We start from the raw sequence: 17,748 nt of genomic DNA, 5'->3' as shown, positions 1-17,748 counted from the left end.
GTAAAGGGTTTGTAAATGATGACAGATTTTTTATTTATTTATTTTTTACATTTTTGATGAACAATCCTTTTAAGAAATTATTTTGATTGTGTGCTTTTATTATATCGCGGTAGATTCAGACTTTTATTATAGGATTTGCTGAAGTATTCCCAGAGTTTGAAACATGGTGGGAGTCAGTGTACTGAAATGTGGATTTATGTGTCAGGATCAGGAAAGCAGGGGATAAATTACTAAGAAAGAGGAAAGCCCGAAAAAGAAACGAAAACCTCAATGTTTCATGAGCGCATTAACACAGGTTAGTAGCCTAATTAACTTCTATTGCCAATAGTGTTATAATGTTGTATATGTTCATAATAATCAACTATGTAGCCTTCAAACTTAGTGCGACATTTCTTTCGATCATTTAATGGGTAAAAATCTCGCGCGTGAACTGTTCATATTGAGTTTTATTTTTACTTGTCACTCCAAGGATGAACATTCCTTTCAAACATCTTCTCAACATAATTTTCAAATGATTTGTCGTTTTAAACAAACACTAGAAATATAGTGAATGTAACGTTACTTTGCAATAAACGGGAGAACTTTCCCGCTTTCTAAATATTAATGAATTCATTACAACCAAAGAATACACGTGGGGACCTTGTTACAACACTACAGCTGGAGCAATGACTGTAAAATACAGGCTCTTGTTGAAATAGAAATGCAATGGTCTCGAGACGCGCGCACAGACCTGCACATGCGCATTTAACGTTCCAGCCTGAATAAAAAAATATATACAGTTGAAGTCAGAATTATTCGCCCCCCCTGTTTCTTTTTTCCCCCAATTTCTGTTCAAGAGAGATTTTATTCAACGCATTTCTAAACATAATAGTTTTGATAACTCATTTCTAATAACTGATTTATTTTATCTTTGCTATGATGACAGTAAATAATATTTGACTAGATATTTTTCAAGAGACTTCTATACAGCTTAAAGTGACATTTAAAGGTTAACTAGGTGAACTAGGCAGGTTAGGGTTATTAGGCAAGTTATTGTATAACGATAGTTTGTTCTGTAGACTATCGAAGAAAAAATAGCCTAAAGGGGCTAATAGTTTTGTCCTTAAAATAGCTTTTAAAAATTTAAAACTGCTTTTATTCTGGTTGAAATAAAACAAATAAGACTTTCTCCAGAAGAAAAAATATTATCAAACATACTGTAAAAATTTCTTTGCTCTGTTAAACATCATTTGGGAAATATTTAAAAAGAGAAAAAAATTCAACTATAATATTATGTTATTGGTCAAGCAATTAAACTTCTAATCTGGTTCTTTTATATATATATATATATATATATATATATATATATATATATATATACACACACACACACACACACACACACACACACACACACACACACACACATATATATATACACTTTAGGTTAGTTCAGCGTTCTCACATACTGTGCAAACAGTCATCCAAGCCCACTGACGTGCTCTCATGTCTGAAAGATGCTCACAATCACTGTTGTGTTTAACTCTATTCCTATGTAGAACCTGAACCCAGAGTTCCAAACGTAAACGGTAAACCAAACCACAATATTTCTTAGTATTGTAACTTACTTAGGCTTAGTACACCCCAAAAATCCTTTGAGTGCGATGCAGAAGTGAAGAGAAATAAAATAATAAAACACAGTCTTATCCAGCTGGCGGCGCTATTGCACAAAAAATGCATCTTAAAAAAACTCCTTGTTTTAATTTATGTGTGACTATTCAGAAGGGACTGGAATGCATCAGCTCTAATATGATGTCAATCACCTCAGAGGTCTTATTTACCACAATGAAAATCCAGGCCCTAAGGAAAAAGTGGAGAACAATAGTATGTGACGATTTGAACAAAGTTTTCTTTCAATTCTGAATGAAGTTATAAGAATAACAATAGCAAACAAAGCTAGATACAATATAGATACATCTAAATCTGAACAAACGAAATGAATTATTTATAGGCTAATGGATGTCTGTGCGTACAACACGTTTCTTTATCTACAAGAGTGAAAGCGAAAATTAACAATGAGGAGTCTCATCTCTTATTCTTGCACTGTACATGCTCTGTTTAACTGTTTTCTTGCTAGTGAAGTATTCAGTTTTTCTAATTACAAAGTCCGTCATGTAAATAGCAAATGCGCTATGGCGCAACTGAGTCTCAAAGAAAATGCTAGATGAGACTCTAATTGGTTTATTCTCAAAACATACCTATAATAACTCATAAGAGAATAAGTTCAACCCTGTAAGACCATGCGCCACGGTGCAAAGAGGATTTTTCTGTCCTTAAAATAGCAAAAGTGGATTCTGACACGCCCTTAATGCGTTTGCGCCCTGCGCTTTGCACTTTGCGCATGGACCGTCAAAATAGAGCCCTGTGTTTGATTTTCTTTTTTATATGCATGATTGTGCCGTTAAACTGTTGTATAAACGCAATATCACACTTGTAGCAGTGCGATATGGCTATATATCATCACTGGTGGGAGACTAAGGCACTGCTACTCGTGTGATATTGCTCATATATATATATATATATATTGCATTGGCATGAGGCTGCAGGCCAAGTGCCTTAGTCTCCCACAAGTGATGATATACAGCCATATCGCACTGCTACGAGTGTGATATCGCGTTTATACAACAGTTTGACGGCATAATTGTGAATATAAAAACAAAATCAAACATGGAGAGTCTCAAAAACACTTTTGTATGAGGAACTACTTTCTTCCGCGTTGGATTCAAATCATAAGCTGACAGTTAAACAGCTGAGCGTGCATCTTTTAAACTGTAGATCTGTAGTGTCTGCTTGTTGCTGGCTATATGTGGGCGGAGTAATACACAAAGGGTAAAGAGGCTGTACGAGTGCTCATATTACTCAAATATATCACGGCTATCAGCCAATCAGATTCGAGAACCAGACAGAACTGTTGTATATATATATATATATATATATATATATATATATATATATATATATATATATATATATATATATATATATATATATATATATATATATATAACAAATACGAAGTCAGTGGTTACAGATTTCCAGCTTTATTCAAAATATGGTTTGTGTTTGACTTTGACAGGAGAAAGAAACTCAAACAGGTTTGGATCAAGTGAAGGATAAGGAAATGATGACAGAATTTTCTTTTTGTGAGAATTCTACACCTGTATGTGTAGTAAATTATAGGCTTTATAGTTAATAGTATTATAGTATAATATAGGTATTTTGGTCCCACTTTATATTAAGTGGCCTTAACTAATATGTACTTACACAGGAATTAATAGTTTGTTACAATGTACTTCTTGTGTAAATACATGTATTTACTGTGTACTTATGCTTGATTAAATACATGTATGTACTTACATTTGTAAATACACTGTTGACCATACCTTACACCTTAACCCACCCTTAAACCTACCCATACCACCAAACCTGTCCATAACCCAACCTCTATCCCAACTCAAAAGCACCACAAGTGTTCTCAAATACATTATAAACACAGTAAATACAATTTATTTATTTTTTGATGTAAGTACATAGTAGTTAAGGACACTTAATATAAAGTGGGACCGATTTTGAATGATCATCATTCAGTCATAGTGTTATAGTTATTTCTAATAAAGACCATATTCAAGACAGCTGTAGGTGTCACATGTTTTGCAGATGTATTGTGCAGTGTTTGTGTAGACTTTTTTCAGTCACATCATATACACATACAATACAGGTTCAATGAAAAGAGCCAATTTTATATACCAAAGCAAAAACTGGATTTGTCACTCATCAAATATAATATGCGGTGAGTGACAAGACAAAAAATCCATTTCTTAAGGAAATGTGATGTAGAAATTTACTATAAATACTATAAATTAACTATAAATACTAATATATACAGTTGAAGTCAGAAATATTAGCCCCCCTGAATTATTTGCCCCATGTTTATTTTTTTTCCCCAATTTCTGTTTAACGGAGAGCAGATTTCTTCAGCACATTTCTAAACATGATAGTTTTAATAACTCATCTCTAATAACTGATTTATTTTATCTTTGCCATGATAACAGCACATAATATTTTACTAGATATTTTAAGACACTTCTATACAGTTTAAAGTGACATTTAAAGGCTTTTATTCTAGTTGAAATAAAACAAATTAAACTTTCTCCAGAAGAAAAAACATTATCAGACACACTGGGAAAATTTTCTTGCTCTGTTAAACATCATTTGGGAAATATTTAAAAAAGAAAAAAAATGTAAAGGGGGGCGAATAATTCTGACTTAAACTGTATCTGAGTAAGACAACAAGCATGCCGTCTAGTGAATGTTATGCATTTATCAAGTTGGTTTTCTTTTTGAAGTTTCTAACAAACCAGAGAACCATAAACCTCACGAACCATAGACTCACCAACTCTCTCACACACCGCTCCTTTAAAAACCTGTGTGTAGGGGATCTACAAATCCGAATATGAGAGAACTTTTATTTTGAAATTTGACATGGGCGCCGCCATTACTTTCTCCGGTATGTGTGTGGGTGACGATCGCATTCAGGCAGAGAGAGGGAGGAGAGAAAGGCGAGTTGTGACAGCAGTGGTGAGCTTATGAAGGTTGTGCAGTTTTAAAACTTTTTGATCAACTTAAGAAGTTAACTGATGACATGAAACAAAGCTAGATTACATTGCTTCAAAGTCTCGTTGCTTTTAAGTCTCCGTGTAGTTTAATGAGCCAGTTATTAGCAGTGACGCAGCAAGTTTTTTGCCGCGCTCGTCAGTGACGCGGGATAATAGGCCTGCTGTTAAAGTCAGTCGGATTATTCAGTGCTGAAGTTGAATACTCCCGTGTTTTTTTGTTATTTACATCCAGATTTTTGTTAGTTCAAACGAACTCAAAACGTAGTGGATGCTGTGTTATTTTTGCGAGGATTTTTGCGTTGGAAAGCATCGTGTGTTCATTGTTTGCTCTGATTGATCGCCGTTGGACGGGATTGTGGCCTTGTTGGATCGTGCTGTGCGTTCAGGATCACGAGGGCAATCGTTGGGGATCAAAGAGTTGAAGGAACATTACCCTGCCTTTCCAGACTCCTTTCAGCGCTCCGTTCTGGACCCAAGAGTGGTGATGTACAATATTGAGTTCACATTTCCTTGAACATTGCTAAGACATCTTTTCTTTTCACCGTATTGAGACAGAACTGTGCTTTAAAGGAACTCTCATTCGAAAAACTGGAAATTGTGCGTTTTTCCACAGAGACTTATTTGTTTACCGGTCTATGGACATTTTCACTCGTGAATGGACTGAGTATATTTTTCCTGAATTTTGAAAGTTAACTCTAACTTGATTTGAATTCATTTGATTAATACTGATTGTGAATGTGAATCTTGTCATTGTTTAAGGTGTGACTGAAACACTATCACATTGATTCTATTTCATTTATTATTGTCTATATTTTATTTCATTTAATTTTGAGCTGATTGAGTTTAAAACAATTTAACTTTTTATGTGAAGAAACATAAAAAAAGAAAACTCATTCAATTAGTCTCATAAGACTAATACTTTTTGTTTAAATAAATATTTGTTTGTTTAGTTACATTGAGTTAACTGAAGTCCTTTATACTAAGGAGTGGGGCCGTCTCATCTATCCTGTTAGATCTGGGAGGGTGGGTTTTTCTGAGTTTTACACACTCACATACACACTTCAGGCTACCACCGTGATAAAGATAGATCCTGAAGCCCACCTCACTTTATCTGTAGCTCCATATAGCAACACGATAGACACTCACATATAACCACTAGTTATACTGAGACCTAAAGTATTGGGTGGGGGGACTAAGATCCTGTTGCTCACTCAGTCTTCCTTAGTGTAAAGTTTATTATCTGCCCCACAAGGCGGTGGCATATTCCCCTCCGCCACATATTGGCGTCACGAACAGGATAAATTCCTGACTTTTAATTCAGTATAAGTTTGAAGTTTTTGAGCCGATACTATGGCTGAGCTAGAAGAATTAAAGAAACAGTTTGAAGAAATGCAAAGGCGGTTCGGTGAGCAGTCTGGCATGTTAGAGCAAGCCAGAGCCGAACAGAGGGAGGCACTTTCTCTAGCTAAAATTGTTATTGAACAACAAGCTGCTGCTCAAAAAGCACCATCTACTGTGTACATCCCAAGAGATCGTAAACTTCCAGAGTTCAGTGGATGTCGTTCTAAGCCTGGCGAGTTGAGCATAGAAGAATGGATAAGTTCAATGAAGTCCGCCTTCAAGGTGATGAAAATTCCTGAAGAAGACAGAATTGAGTTTGTTAAGCAGTGTTTAAAAGATGAAGCAAAGATGACAGTCAAGTTTATGCTGAACGGAAAGGAGAAGTCAGTGGATGAGATTTTTGATGCTTTGGATCAGACTTATGGGGACAAACTTCCCATTGGCAGCAGGCTAAAAGATTTTTATGACCGCAAACAAATGCCTGGAGAAACCATTCGTTCGTATGCATACGATTTGCAAGAGAAACTGAGTATAATTCAGAGCAGAGACCCAGCTAGAATTCCTGATGCTGATGGTGTATTGAAGGAACAGCTCGTGCTAGGACTCAAAGATGATTCACTACGACGTGAAATGAAAAGGAGAGTTAAGGCTGAGAAAGATTTGACATTCATTCAGCTTATGCAAGAAGCTATAACGTGGTCAGAAGAAGAGGAAGTTCAAATTCCAAGTAATCTGAGACCCAGTACTCGTTCACGTGGTGTTGTTCATGCTACCTCTGCGACAGAGAGCTCTTCAGTCCCTCTCACCCTAGAGTCACTCCATGAAGCTGTTCAACAAATTGCTGCCCGACAGGAGAAATTGTTTCAAATAGTCAATAGTAAAGAAAAAGTGAAACCTCTTGTAAAAGAGAACAAGATGAAAAGTGCACCTTTAAAAGATAGTGAAGGGAGATACATCTGTTATACCTGTGGTAAGCCAGGACACACAAGCCGACGTTGTCTTCAGAACAAAGAAAACTCTAAAACTCAGACAGTAGAGAGGGAAAAGACAGCAGACCGAGACACTTTAGTGCTAGAGAGCCCAGGTCCATCTGTCATTCGTAGTCATACTGCAGACTGTGATACAAAGAATGTTTCCAAGTCTCTTTGTGAGAGTGCTTTTGGAGACTGTCTGACAATTGAAGTGAAAATTGCGGGTATAAGTACCATTTGTCTCTTGGATACAGGATCAGAAGTCACTACTATCACTGAGTCACATTTTAAGGATCACTTTGGAGAAGCTGTGTTGTCTTCTGCCAACTGGGTTCGTCTCACAGCAGCAAACGGCCTGGACATTCCCATCATAGGTTGTCTAGAAGCAGACGTAGAGTGTATGGGGAAGAAGTTACATGGAAAGTGTGTGTTTGTAATCAAAGAGAATGAAACCCACGGAACAGAGTTGAATAGATTACCTGGCATTGTTGGGATGAATGTGTTGAGTGAACTTAAAGATCTGTTCATGGCTACTGGAGACGTGAAGAAGATGAACAGATATAGTTGTGGCTTTAAGGAGGCAAGGGTCCAACGAGTGTTAGCTAACATCAAGATGCAGACTGAGACATTAAGCTGCAACGATAAGATTGGCTTCGTAAAAGTTGCTGGCAAGAAAGCAGTTACTATCCCTCCATTCAGTGAACGTGTTTTGGAAGGCCGCTGTAGAATACCACCAAAAGTAAGCTGTCAAGTGTTGGTGGAGGCCTCTTCAAATGTCAGCTTGCCTAAAAGTGTACTGATCGCTAATGTGCTCGCCAAATCATCTGATGGTAAAGTTCCAGTCAGAGTCCTGAATTCTAGCGAAAAACCTGTAAAATTACCACCACGATGTAGAATCGCTGCACTGTCCAAGCCACAAGAAGTTGTGCAAAAAGAGCTTGTTGAGTTTGAGGAGAAGGAAGGTACCCTGCATGTTAAAGCTGTACAGAAACATCAGGTGAATGTGGATATAAGCACCACAGAGCAACTGCCAGTTCCAGTGCAAATGAATTTAGAGAATCTCACAGAAAGTCAACGTTGCACACTGCAAGAACTACTGGTCAAGCACAGTGATGTGTTTTCAAAGAACGATTGTGACTTTGGTTATACAACTGCCGTTACACACAATGTACCGACAGGAGATGCTCCTCCTATTAAGCAAAGACATCGCAGAATACCACCTCAAGTGTTTCAGGAAGTGAAAAAACATGTTCAGGATTTGGTTTCTCAAGGTATTCTCAGAGAAAGCTGTAGTCCGTGGGCATCGCCAGCTGTGATTGTAATTAAGAAAGATGGTAGCGTACGCTTTTGCTGCGACTACAGAAGATTAAATAAAGTGACTTGCAAAGATGCTTATCCACTCCCTCGTGTGGAGGAATCACTGGATGCTTTAGGTAATGCACAGCTGTTCTCCACCCTTGATCTTACCTCTGGGTATTTCCAAGTTGCGATGAATGAGGAGGATAGAGCAAAGACGGCGGTAACAACTCCTTTCGGATTGTTTGAATGGACCAGGATGCCATTCGGACTCTGTAATGCTCCTGCGACATTCCAGCGTCTGATGGGGGTGGTGCTCGGAGATCTAACTTTTGACATACTGCTCATCTACCTGGATGACATTATTGTTTTTTCAAGAGACTTTGAAAGTCATTGTCAGAGACTAGAAATAGTGTTCAACCGATTGAGAGAGCATGGTTTGAAACTAAAACCCAGCAAGTGCTTCCTTTTGAAACCCGAAGTGAAATTCTTGGGTCATCTAATATCCTCCCAAGGAATAAAGGTGGATGGAGAGAAAACTCAAGTTTTGGAGACATGGCCTGCACCCACAAATGTCAAAGAGTTAAGACAGGTCCTTGGATTTATGAGTTATTACAGGAGATTTGTTCCTTGTTTTGCTCAATTAGCCCGGCCTCTTCATGCTCTGGTGGGTAAAGGAGGAAAAGGGAAGGTTATTGAACCTTTTAACTGGACAACTGAATGTCAGATAGCATTCGACAAACTCAAGCATTGTTTAATGTCTCCTCCAGTCCTTGCATATCCAGATTTCAGTCAGTCTTTTGTACTCACAACTGATGGGAGCCTGCATGGTCTTGGAGCAGTGTTGAGTCAGAGACAAGGAGATGCTGAGCGTGTGATTGCGTATGCAAGTCGAAGTCTTCGTGGATCAGAGAAAAACGACAGAAATTACAGTGCTTTCAAGCTAGAGTTGCTAGCTCTAAAATGGGCTGTAACCGAGAAGTTTAAAGAATACTTGATCTACTCCAAGTTCTCTGTGATTACAGATCACAACCCTTTGCGCTACCTAGAAACAGCAAATCTAGGAGCAGTTGAACAACGGTGGGTAGCTCAGTTGTCGGAGTTTGATTTTGAAGTCTTCTACAAACCAGGACGACAAAATACAAATGCGGATGTTCTTTCGAGGATTCCATCTGGAGAGGAGCCAGAGCAGGAGGATTCTGATAAAGATTTCATTAAGATGAATTCAGATGAAGTGCGCACATGCTTATGGCCAGCCACTAAAAATCAGCAGAGGGTTCAAGCTTCAGTCCAAGTGTCTGTGGCAAGGAAAGTCCCTGGATACAGTTGGAGTGATCTAGAAGAGCAACAAAAGACAGACCCTAAAATAGCCCCTATCTACCGTGCTGTTCTTAAAAACAAGAATCTGAGCCCAGTTGAGCAGCGTAACATGAATGCTGAGTTAAAAAAGCTTGCTAAACAATTCATAAGACTCGAGCTTAAAAAAGGAGTGATGTTCCGTACCATCCTTGATCCTCGAGATGGCGAAGAAATTTGTCAACTAGTGGTTCCAGAACCTCTGCGTTACAAAGTATATGAGAGTCAGCATGATCATTGTGGCCATTTCGGAGAAAGAAGTACGCTAGAGCGCATGAGAAGAAATTATTACTGGCCAACAATGAGTAAGGATGTTCAGAGCTGGATCAAAGAGTGCAAAAGATGTGCACTTGCAAAGGATGTTTTCCCTAAGATTCGAGCTCCAATGACGTGCACTAATGTGTCTGCACCACTGGAAGTCCTTGCAATGGATTATACGGTCTTGGAGGAATCTGTGGGTGGATACGAAAATGTTCTTGTCTTAACTGACATGTTCTCTCGTTTCACAGTGGCCGTGCCCACCAGAAATCAAACTGCTCACACTACTGCGAAAGCACTGGTGCAGCATTGGTTTGTACATTATGGCTGTCCTGCACGATTACATTCGGACCAAGGTCGTTGCTTTGAAGCCAATGTCATCAAAGAACTGTGTAGAGTCTATGGAATTGGAAAGAGTCGCACAACCCCGTATCACCCCCAGGGTAACTCCCAGTGCGAACGATTTAATAGAACTATGCACGACATGCTAAGAACGTTACCCCCAGAAAAGAAAAAGAACTGGAAGGAGTATCTACCTGAGTTAGTTATGGCCTACAACAGTCGAACCCACACTTCAACTGGGTATTCGCCATTCTACTTACTGTTCGGTAGAGATGCTCGCATGCCAATGGATATCCTTAATGGAAGGGACATTGAGGAAAGTGGAGTTGACAATCTTGATGATTGGGTGAAAAAACACCATGACAGATTGAAAACAGCTGTTGAAGTAGCCAACTCTGCAGCACAAGAGGCTTCAAGACAGAGAAAGAGAGCCTATGATCGCAAATCACGTGGTGCACTCATGAAAGCTGGAGATCGTGTTCTGTTAAGGAATCATTCACACAGGGGAAGGAATAAGATCCAAGATCATTGGGAACCCTTACCTTATATTGTAGTGAAACAAAATCACACAGACACACCAGTCTATACTATTCGCCCAGAGAAAGGGGGTCCATGTAAAGTTGTACACAGAGATCAACTTAGACACTGCACTTTTCAGTCATCTTTACCGCCTCGTACATCTAGACATAATTCTAGAGCACACACAAGTCAGGAACATACTGATTCAGAGGATCCTGATGTTCTTGTAGTCCCTGTTACATTTACACCAACTACACTTCCAGACACACAAGGTAGAAGGGAAAGTGGGGATGAGACGGACACAGGTATTAGAGAACATGATAGAATTTCAGATGAAGATTCAGTAGATCAGTCTGTAAATTCAGGTGGTTCTGAAGCTGAAAGTGAAAATGAAAGCATTCCTGAACCTAGACGTTCACAACGTTTGAACAAAGGTACTCTACCTGTTAGATACAGAACTGATTTTGTCTTGAAATAAGTTTAGACAACAATTGAAACTTTAAGGTTTTGAAAGTATCTTTTAATGTGTATTTCACTGATTGAAAACATGTTATTGTTGTACTGATGTTCATACACAAAGTGTTTACCTGCTATTCTCTGTTTTTGTTTTCCAGAACTGGATCGCTGAAAGGAGGTCCAGTGGTATGGCAGGGTTTAGTAGGGGGGAATGTAGGGGATCTACAAATCCGAATATGAGAGAACTTTTATTTTGAAATTTGACATGGGCGCCGCCATTACTTTCTCCGGTATGTGTGTGGGTGACGATCGCATTCAGGCAGAGAGAGGGAGGAGAGAAAGGCGAGTTGTGACAGCAGTGGTGAGCTTATGAAGGTTGTGCAGTTTTAAAACTTTTTGATCAACTTAAGAAGTTAACTGATGACATGAAACAAAGCTAGATTACATTGCTTCAAAGTCTCGTTGCTTTTAAGTCTCCGTGTAGTTTAATGAGCCAGTTATTAGCAGTGACGCAGCAAGTTTTTTGCCGCGCTCGTCAGTGACGCGGGATAATAGGCCTGCTGTTAAAGTCAGTCGGATTATTCAGTGCTGAAGTTGAATACTCCCGTGTTTTTTTGTTATTTACATCCAGATTTTTGTTAGTTCAAACGAACTCAAAACGTAGTGGATGCTGTGTTATTTTTGCGAGGATTTTTGCGTTGGAAAGCATCGTGTGTTCATTGTTTGCTCTGATTGATCGCCGTTGGACGGGATTGTGGCCTTGTTGGATCGTGCTGTGCGTTCAGGATCACGAGGGCAATCGTTGGGGATCAAAGAGTTGAAGGAACATTACCCTGCCTTTCCAGACTCCTTTCAGCGCTCCGTTCTGGACCCAAGAGTGGTGATGTACAATATTGAGTTCACATTTCCTTGAACATTGCTAAGACATCTTTTCTTTTCACCGTATTGAGACAGAACTGTGCTTTAAAGGAACTCTCATTCGAAAAACTGGAAATTGTGCGTTTTTCCACAGAGACTTATTTGTTTACCGGTCTATGGACATTTTCACTCGTGAATGGACTGAGTATATTTTTCCTGAATTTTGAAAGTTAACTCTAACTTGATTTGAATTCATTTGATTAATACTGATTGTGAATGTGAATCTTGTCATTGTTTAAGGTGTGACTGAAACACTATCACATTGATTCTATTTCATTTATTATTGTCTATATTTTATTTCATTTAATTTTGAGCTGATTGAGTTTAAAACAATTTAACTTTTTATGTGAAGAAACATAAAAAAAGAAAACTCATTCAATTAGTCTCATAAGACTAATACTTTTTGTTTAAATAAATATTTGTTTGTTTAGTTACATTGAGTTAACTGAAGTCCTTTATACTAAGGAGTGGGGCCGTCTCATCTATCCTGTTAGATCTGGGAGGGTGGGTTTTTCTGAGTTTTACACACTCACATACACACTTCAGGCTACCACCGTGATAAAGATAGATCCTGAAGCCCACCTCACTTTATCTGTAGCTCCATATAGCAACACGATAGACACTCACATATAACCACTAGTTATACTGAGACCTAAAGTATTGGGTGGGGGGACTAAGATCCTGTTGCTCACTCAGTCTTCCTTAGTGTAAAGTTTATTATCTGCCCCACAAGGCGGTGGCATATTCCCCTCCGCCACATGTGACTGAAACATTCGACACGTATCTCAATATCAAACCGCAGAAGCACACTGTAATGATTAATGAAACTCATAAGCACAACACTGCTTCTCAAAAGATTTTAATGAATATAACGGTGTACGGCACACATGCTACGAGTGCTGGAATGTGTTAAAGCTAAGTGCAAAACTCAGGATTTCAGTCCAGATGTTGTGAATTCTTCATTGTTAACAGTCTGAGAAGTACACTGAGTTCACAACGTTGACACACTGTGGATTGAGCCTGTAAAAGGAAAGTAGCAAATATTAAAGCTTTTTTTTTTAGTTAAGTACAATTAAAAATATGATTTTTTTGCAAAGACAGTCAATTTCTATTAATTGTGTTTTTTTGGATGGTTCTTGTATATTAATAGACCGTTTTAGTTTTCATTTACTTACAGTTCTTTCATTTCTTTCATTCCTTCAGCAAATGGACGGCCAGGACCATGTTCAGTACTATAATAATCAAACAAACAATGGTTTAAAAACCATACATATAATGTTATACTCATTGCACAACTGATTAACACAGAAAGAGATCAGTTTTACTCACACTTTAGTTATAAGAAGCTTGACGCACGCCAGATCATCAGTGATGTCATCATCAATCAGCTCTGAAAAGAGAAACTCACACTCATTTAAAACGTATTGATGCACGACCACAGTGCTCAGCAGAAATGAGAAACTCCAAACAGATCTATCCACTCATTTTCTTTCTGCTTGATATCTATTTCAATGGTCTCCACAGTGGAATGAACCATAAACTATGAAAGCATATGTTTTATGCAACTGATGCCCTTCCAGCGCAACCCATTACTGGGAAACACCCATACACTCTCATTTGCACACATACTCATAGACTCTGGCCAATTAGTTCATCCAATTCACCTATAGCGCATGCGTTTGGACTGTGAGGGAAACCGGAGCACCCGGAAAAAACCCACGCCAACATGGGGAGAACATGCAAACTCCACACAGAAATGTCAACTTGCCCAGCTAGGACTTGAACCAGTGACTTTAGTGTGAGGCGATCTTGCTACCCACTGCACCATATGTGATACCCACACTCATACGCTAAGGCCAATTTGCTTCAATCATTTAGTCTATAGTGCATGTATTTGGATTGTGGGGGAAACCGCAGCACCTCGAGGACACTCGCGCAGAAATGCCAACTGGTTTAGCTGGGACTCGAACCAGTGACCTTCTTGCCGTGAGGCAGCAGAGCTAACCCCTGAGCCTCTGTGCCACCCTATTTAAGTAACAATGCATTAAAAATATAAATGTGACACCTTGCTACAATCTCAAATAACTCTTTCTCTTTGAATGCATTTTAAAATGTAATTCACTCTTGATTCAGAGCTGAATATTTAGCATTGTTTTTCCTGTGATCTATCTTCACACAATTATTCCGAAATCTTTCTAATATGACGATTTGCAGCTCAAGAGATGTTCTAGTTTCAAAGCACTGCTCATTTGTAACATTATTAATGCCTTTACAGTCATTAGCCCCTTTCATACAGTGATAACATAAATATAGGGAAAATTTTCGTAACGACTTTACCGGTGAATTAAAAAAAACACTGTTCACATAGGCAAGGACGTTACGGAATTTTTCCGGAAAAGACCGTTCACACATCCATTACAAAATATTGGTAATTCTGACATTATTAACCAGAAATTACCTATAAACGCCAGAGCTTGTACTTGTAAACATTTGACAAATTCCGTGGATGGGTAAGTATTGTGAATAGGGTTGTAACGGTATGAATTTTTTACGGTATGATAATCATCTAAAACAATACCACGGTTTGACGGTTTCGCGGTATACGGTATGTTACAAATGTTACAAAATAATAGAACAGTGAAGCAAATTTGACTTTTTCCAAATAATATATTTTCAGTTACTATAAACAACACCACTTACAATGAACAAATAAAAAAATAAGAAAATAATAAATAATGTGTCAAAGTCCAAATAAAGTCCAAATAAACATGGTGCAAATCCTCAGTAAAAAAAATAGATATAAATATTTACTATACTATAAATAGTTACATAACGAAACTAGATTCAATATGGAACATCCTTAGGTTTTATGTGCCAGCATGGATATGGTTGTCTGTGGATATGGATTTGGATATGGTTGTCTGCAATGCAGACAAACAGCTGCACCTTCATTTGCGTCTTTTGAAAACCGCAAGAACAGTTCGTCTTTGCTGTGTCACTGTTTTGTCATGTTTCTGTGCTGCTGTGCATGCAAAAGTACTTACTTTTTTTTTTGCGTTTTATTTAGCCGCGCATAAATTTATGCCTATCTCTCATTCCGTGTTGTTCAAAGAGCTGATTGTTGGTCCACAAACAAAAGCGAAACCTATGCTTATTGGTTGTGATATAGCAAGTTTGAACCAATCTGGGCATGGAGGAGGGACAATGCATCAATGTATCATGTCTGGTTTGTCCGGAGACACAGTGACGAGCGTTTCTTTGTCAAATCAGCGTTGTCAAATTTTGATGACGTAACCGCACTGATTCCGGAGCCTCTAAAAGTCTGCGTTATGTTATGTTATGTGATACAGCACTGGAAAGCTGAGATTCTCTTCTTTATGCCAATCTTTGAATTGTATGAATCGGATCAGCGGATCAAAAGTTATTAAACATTTAAGAGCAATACTTATTTTTAGCCGCGGGCGGCCGTCTCGGTCTTTAAGGGTTAAAACCATTGATATGCAATTGTTCATGGTATGATAATCGTGCACGTTCAAATCGTGGCAGACCGTCATATCGGTATATTGTTACAACCCTAAGAACAACTTCGATGAAAACATATGGAGGAACACTGTCACATGTCGAGATGTACATAATACATGTGTTTGGTGGTGTTCACCGGCTGCTTCACATGCACACATGTCAGAGCTTGAAGGTAAACAAACAACGGCGTACCATAAGAATTTTATCGATAATTTTTTAAAAGGAACATAGAAATGTTATCTGGCTGACATCTAGCAGCTAAATGTGTCTGGAAATATATTCGAAGGCTTTTATTTACATAAACCACGCGGACGTGAATGTGTCTGAGTGTTCTGATTGGCTAAAGTAGATGTCTTACGTCAGCGCGTTCTAGACGTGAATGCGCTCTTTATGGCAATCTTCCTTCTACGTTAACAGCGCAGCATTCCGGCAAATTACTGGAAATGTTACTACTTCTCTTTCCGGAAAATTACCGGAAAGGTCTGTGTGTGTGAAAGGGGCTATTGTTTCATATACTCACTCTGGCAGCTCAGCCCGCAGAGGTTCGGTTTGCTACTTTGAGTAGAATTGCACGCCACATGGTCACTGAGCTGGAACAAGCCGTACATCGTCCACATCTCCGTGTTCTTGGGCTTTGTGGTAGGCGGTGGAAGGGTCACTTTACCAGCAGGACGGCCTTTTGCTGGACCTTTTGCAGCCCTTCTATGGCGAAATTCGTGACTGTCTTGTTCCTCTGATGACTCCGGGTGTGGGACGGTGTTATTGGGGTTGGTAATGAAGTTGGAGGTCACCGCAACTCTTTCTGGACCCTTTGGAGACCTTCTATGGCGAATTTCATTACTGTCTTGTTCCTCTGATGACTCCGGGTGCGGGACTGTGTTGTTGGGGTCGAAAGTAAAGTTGGACATCACAGCAACTTTTTTTGGACCCTTTGGAGACCTTCTATGGCGACTTTCATGACTGTCTTGTTCCTCTGATGACTTTGGGTGCGGGACTGTGTTATTGGGGTTGGTAGTGAAGTTAGAGGTCACGGCAACTCTTTTTGGACCCTTTGGAGACCTTCTATGGCGAATTTCCTGACTATCTTGTTCCTGGCTTTCAGGTTGCTCTGTTGACTCTGGGTGTGGAACTGAATTGTTGGGGCTGGGCCTGAAGTTGGAGGTCACGGCAACTCTTTCTGGACCCTTTGCAGCTCTTCTATGGCGATGTCCGTGACCATCCTCTATTTCTTTAGGCTCAGGGATTGTATTAACAGCGCTTGTATTGAAGTTGGTGGTCAGCGCCACATGGCACACAACTGTAAAGAGAGTTTGTGTTAAACCAAGACACTGGAGATCAACAGGGATAGTTCACACAAAAATGTAAATTCAGCATTAATTTACTCATCCTTTATTTGTTACAAATCGGTCTTTTTTAAGTCCCATTCACACTACAAGTGTTCCTCATGAACAAAAGAAAAACCTACTAACCGATGAGAGTATTAAATATAGTAATCCAAATTAAGCAGAGGCAGGTTTTCTGCTGTATTTTTAAGTTCAACAGAGAAATGAAGACAGAAAATAGAGACTCACTTTTCGCCAAAATGTCAGTCGCATTCAGAGGCGCCCCAAGGACGGCTTGAAGTTCCTGCTTCAGACTGCATTTAGTCACAGTGGCACTATTACTCACACCAGCTGCCATGAATAAAACTACCACAGCCGCCAACATCTTCACTTCTGAATGCATTCTGAAGATCTCTGTGCTTCCAACAGGGAAACTGTAATTGAAAAATGACTGTCTGTGTGTACTGTATTTATAGACCCATCTGTTCCCCTGAGAGGGTTCATCTACACCTCAGGTACACCAGCGGCGTAAAGGTTAAGTGTCAGTTTGTGGGCAGTTTCACATCAATGCTCTGAATGAAATCTTATGATATGGTTTTAGGGATGCGCATCTTGAATTTCTTAAAATAGGACAAAACAATTGACGTTTTGTGCGTCTCTCAAATAGAAGGGATCAGATGTCATTTAGAGGTAAGACAACACCTTCACTATGACTACAGCAAAAAAAAGATCTGTACAGACTGACTGGTACATCAGACAATGCTGGGAGGAGAACTGAGTTTGTCACGTATG

At 39.1% G+C, this 17,748-nt stretch overlaps 1 protein-coding gene across 1 annotated transcript; it reads right to left on the bottom strand.

The window, feature by feature from the left end:
• Nucleotides 1-12,954: 12,954 nt before the first annotated feature.
• Nucleotides 12,955-17,553, bottom strand: LOC100536887 (uncharacterized). Its single transcript, XM_003201704.7, has 5 exons — nt 17,206-17,553; nt 16,155-16,931; nt 13,442-13,502; nt 13,288-13,344; nt 12,955-13,132 (listed from the first exon to the last, which is right to left on the bottom strand). The coding sequence occupies exons 1-5, from the start codon at nt 17,357-17,359 to the stop codon at nt 13,078-13,080; spliced, it is 1,104 nt and encodes a 367-aa protein (XP_003201752.1). The 5' UTR covers nt 17,360-17,553; the 3' UTR covers nt 12,955-13,077.
• Between the last annotated feature and the right edge of the window lie 195 nt (nt 17,554-17,748).

Source organism: Danio rerio, chromosome 1 (assembly GCF_049306965.1).
Source record: "Danio rerio strain Tuebingen ecotype United States chromosome 1, GRCz12tu, whole genome shotgun sequence".
NCBI lineage: Eukaryota > Metazoa > Chordata > Actinopteri > Cypriniformes > Danionidae > Danio > Danio rerio.
The sequence above is the reverse complement of the archived record's forward strand: the minus strand, read 5'-3'. Positions and strand labels throughout refer to the sequence as shown.